Below are 3,818 nucleotides of genomic sequence, written 5' to 3' on the forward strand. Positions count from 1 at the left end.
TCAAGTAACCCTGAGCCAGCCGCTATAGCAGACCTGGTGCCCGCGTTGCAAGGCTCTGACAGTACAAAGAGGCTTCTCATCTCCAACGATGATTTTGATTACGATGATCATGAAGAAAGGAAATCGTGGAAGAAGCGACATAAAAAGATGGCGAAGTATCACAAAAAGTATATGAAGCAATACATGAAGCAATATATGAAGCCCTGGAAAAAGAGTAAATATTCGCATCGGTATTGGTATTGAGTATTTAGGCAGTAAGTTGAAGCTTAGTTGGTTAGCGTACTGGTCAGAACATTGTTGTTCTTAGCAGGTATTGCTTTCTCATTTATACACTCTAACACCCTCATAGCTTCTTCACTGATAATTATTCAATTTCCTTCTTAATCCTCAGTTTTTGTTTTCATGTTTACTGGTGTCATTTGCTTGATTTCGTTGTTCGATACAACCTATGTCACCGCTCTGTAGAATAGTAATTGCTATTATTCCTTATGAAACCTGAGGTTTTGGTAAGCACATCGGACACTTTTTGACACTTTGACTTAGTGCTGACATTATCACCAAATACACCATTTATGTGATGTGGCGTTGCTGTTTTCATGTAATTGCATTAAAATATCAGACTATACCACATGCTTAATCGTGTGAAAGTTTGTGATGGTGTGCTGGCATTGGTTCCGTGACTAGTGTTGTTACATGTTGGACCTGTGTTTAATTCGTAAAGAGGACGCATGAAGAAACACTGAGCAGCGAAAAGTGAGATTGAAAATACAACAAATTTGAGGTAAATCTAGTCATGTATACTGTTATAGATCAAAAACGGCTTTTGTAGTACACTATATGAATGTTCTTCGTGCGACTCTTAAAAGGCTTTTTGATAATCTTCGCGGTCTTCTTAAAAGGCTTCTTAACGTATTTCCACACCTTCTTGATGAGCTTTCGAAGTTTTTTCCATCCCTTCTCAATCAGCGAGCTTCTTTCTTCGTCATGACCACTGATATCCGCTTGGTCGTTCAGCCTAAGGAGCCTCTTACTACTCTCGGAGCTCTGCATTACGTGTAGCACATTTGCCACAGCAGCTGTCTCAATATTACTCGTCTGCAGCAATCTTGTGTCATCGTTGTCCGTGGTTGTCGATGTGGCACCACCGCTTAAGATCACGAACGCTGCGAGCCTAATAAAGACAAGGCAGAAGCGCATTTCGAATAGTTAACAGTTATGGATAATCGACGGTAACACTGGAGGACTGAATGGATGAGAAGTGCTGCATTATTGGACTTGGCATGTCTGATGTCCAGTTTCGAATAATAAACACATGGTGCAGTTAAATATCCAGCTTTGTGTAATTGGTGAATGGAGGAGAACGTTTGTACTGTAGCAATCTGACCGTAGGGTGGGTGCGCTCTGTAATTTCTGTAATTTCTGTAATTTCTGTGTTGAGAATTAGAGTATCGGATTTATGTGTTGTTATTGATTGAGTCGTCAAAGTCACTTGCTCAGAATGAACGTGTCAGGAGCATGTTTAGCGCATTATTTGACATGATTTGGAATAAGAACGTCTCCATTAATACCATTGCCAAATTTTTCGCATGTCAACACTTGTTTTGAGACAGCGAGAAAAGCGTGTTTCTTGTTTATACGAACTCATTGATTGTCAATGTGTTGAGGCTGTGCTTTGTGTTCAATACATTTGACCAAGTGTCAGTACTACATATATAGCAAGTTTTTGTCAAATTCATAAGTTGGCACGCTCAGGACAACTTGTCATCATTAACCTCTTATCATCGTATTTGCAACGTTTTATAAAAACTTGTCGAGCGTGTAGATCTACATATTACAAACGTTTCCACAGCGCTAACTGCTTGTACTGTCGTCGTTATGATGCATCGTGCAAACGCTAATAATACATGCTTTTGGTTTACCGACGATGAATGTGCTAGAAAATATATCATTTGTTAAGTCTAATCACAAGCCCAGGTGACCACATAGATGGCGGATTCTGAAGGGTTGGTTGTATGCGGTATCTTTACCAAATTTTGCAGTCGCCGCGTCTTACATATGTACAAACACTCGAGAACCGAGTTAGTCACATGACCTGGGAAAGGGAGGTAACACATAGCCTGGTATGAAAAGGTGGGTCACACAAGATGGTGTGGGTTACACAAGACGAGACATTCACACAATGGTATGGCTATACCTCAAGAAGAAGTCAGTACATGGCTGGACTGCGAGCAATAAATTAGGCTTTACTATTTACGCATATATATTGAGATATAGGCTGCAGCAGGGCTGCGGTAGCTTAGCGCTTGAGGAAGCGTAATTTGGGTCACCAACGTTTTGTTCTATACTTAGAACAAGTACGAGTAAGCGGATCGCAATCCGCTCACTCCAAGAGTAATTATTGCCTTACCCAAGGCTAATTAGCTCTTCCGTTTTGAAATCCAAAACTGATTTTTATTTTTTTTTCAAATCTAATTTAAAAGCTTAGATTTTCCTAAATGTACTAAATATATATAGTGAAATCTAAATACATGCATAACTACTGACTACCTAGCCATATACCGTATTCTTGTCGGTTGCAGTCACACCATGCACATCTCGTGTGACACACACCCCTGCTACCAGGGTACGTGTAACCCCGTTACACCCTCCCCCATTAAGATTGAGGACATTTACCGTTCCAATAGATTATTGCCTCAACGAGGCTCTCGTGTCTGCTAAACACTGCAACTTAATTTGTTGGAATTAAACAACTTCCTTGCTCAATGAGCCCTGTGTCCACGACACGGAAGTCACCAAGTCTCGCTGGTTCTGACAGCGAGCACGGGCAGAGCCCAACTTCGTCTCCCGCACGCGGTGCGATGTTGGACAGTGCGTCCGCGGCATCGGGGGATGTACATCCTAGGCTCGATGAGCACGAGCGTCGCGCTTTGCGCACGCTTTCAATGACGAATGACCTCGTTGAGGAAGTGGAGGTGGTCGACTACGAGTCTGACACTCCATTTCCCCCATGGGTGACGAGGAAGGCGAGCTGCGCCAGCGGCGTGACTCGGGCCCTGCTCGTGCCTTGCGGACCCCATGTCCGTTCCCCGACTTCTCGTCAACCGAGGGACGTGGTGTAATCACCAATGACCTCGACGGGGCTCAGAGACAGCAGCTTGAAGCTGCCCATAGGGCGGCTATAAAGCACACCCATCCAAGGCCGGTCATTGATCCTCGTGTGGAGTATGGCTTCCGCCCAGCGGATCCCACTATGGAAGCGAAGGACGCGGTAACTCGATCGTTGCGCGTCCACATCATCGGGCCCGAAGATGAATTTGCCAAACGGATGGCTCTTCGAGCTTGTTTCTTGGTTCCACAAGAATTTCCGCTGGAAGCTTATCGCACTCCTCTGAATGCTCAACGAAGTGGCTCTCGTGTACTCGCAATGCGGACAATACCTGTAGTGCTCGCCCCTGGCGAAAGCGCTACAGATGACGAAGCGCTCTTTGAGCGATGGATGCAACGACACCGGCAACTTTCCTCGCTGTATAACCTACGCTCGAGCCACAAGAAATGGACGTGCGTGTGGAACGACACCTTCGATTTGAGTTTGCCAAACTCTAGGCACGCCGCCGACTTCCTTCGGATTGACGCCCCGCGACGTATGTGTTAACCCCTAATGCTCCCGCGAGCTCTGTGTATTCGACCGCAAGAGCTCAGGGCCACTGCTTGAGCTCAGCTCATGGCCCTTCTACTTTTCTAGCTATTGCCGGGAAGCGCGGGGCGTCTGATGACGCAGGACGTCCTGATCTTTCCGATCAAAAGCGTCCACGGCGACT

General features: G+C 45.2%; 1 protein-coding gene across 1 annotated transcript; it reads right to left on the reverse strand.

Moving 5' to 3' along the window:
* Nucleotides 1-810: 810 nt before the first annotated feature.
* PHALS_04028 (RxLR-like protein) lies at nucleotides 811-1,197 on the reverse strand (the record flags this gene model as incomplete). The annotated part of the gene is made up of 1 exon (XM_024722032.1): nucleotides 811-1,197. One exon carries the CDS (start codon nucleotides 1,195-1,197, stop codon nucleotides 811-813), a length of 387 nt encoding a protein of 128 aa, XP_024573149.1.
* Nucleotides 1,198-3,818: the final 2,621 nt, after the last annotated feature.

This window comes from Plasmopara halstedii (genome assembly GCF_900000015.1).
Source record: "Plasmopara halstedii genome assembly, contig: Scaffold_247, whole genome shotgun sequence".
NCBI classification, from domain to species: domain Eukaryota; phylum Oomycota; class Peronosporomycetes; order Peronosporales; family Peronosporaceae; genus Plasmopara; species Plasmopara halstedii.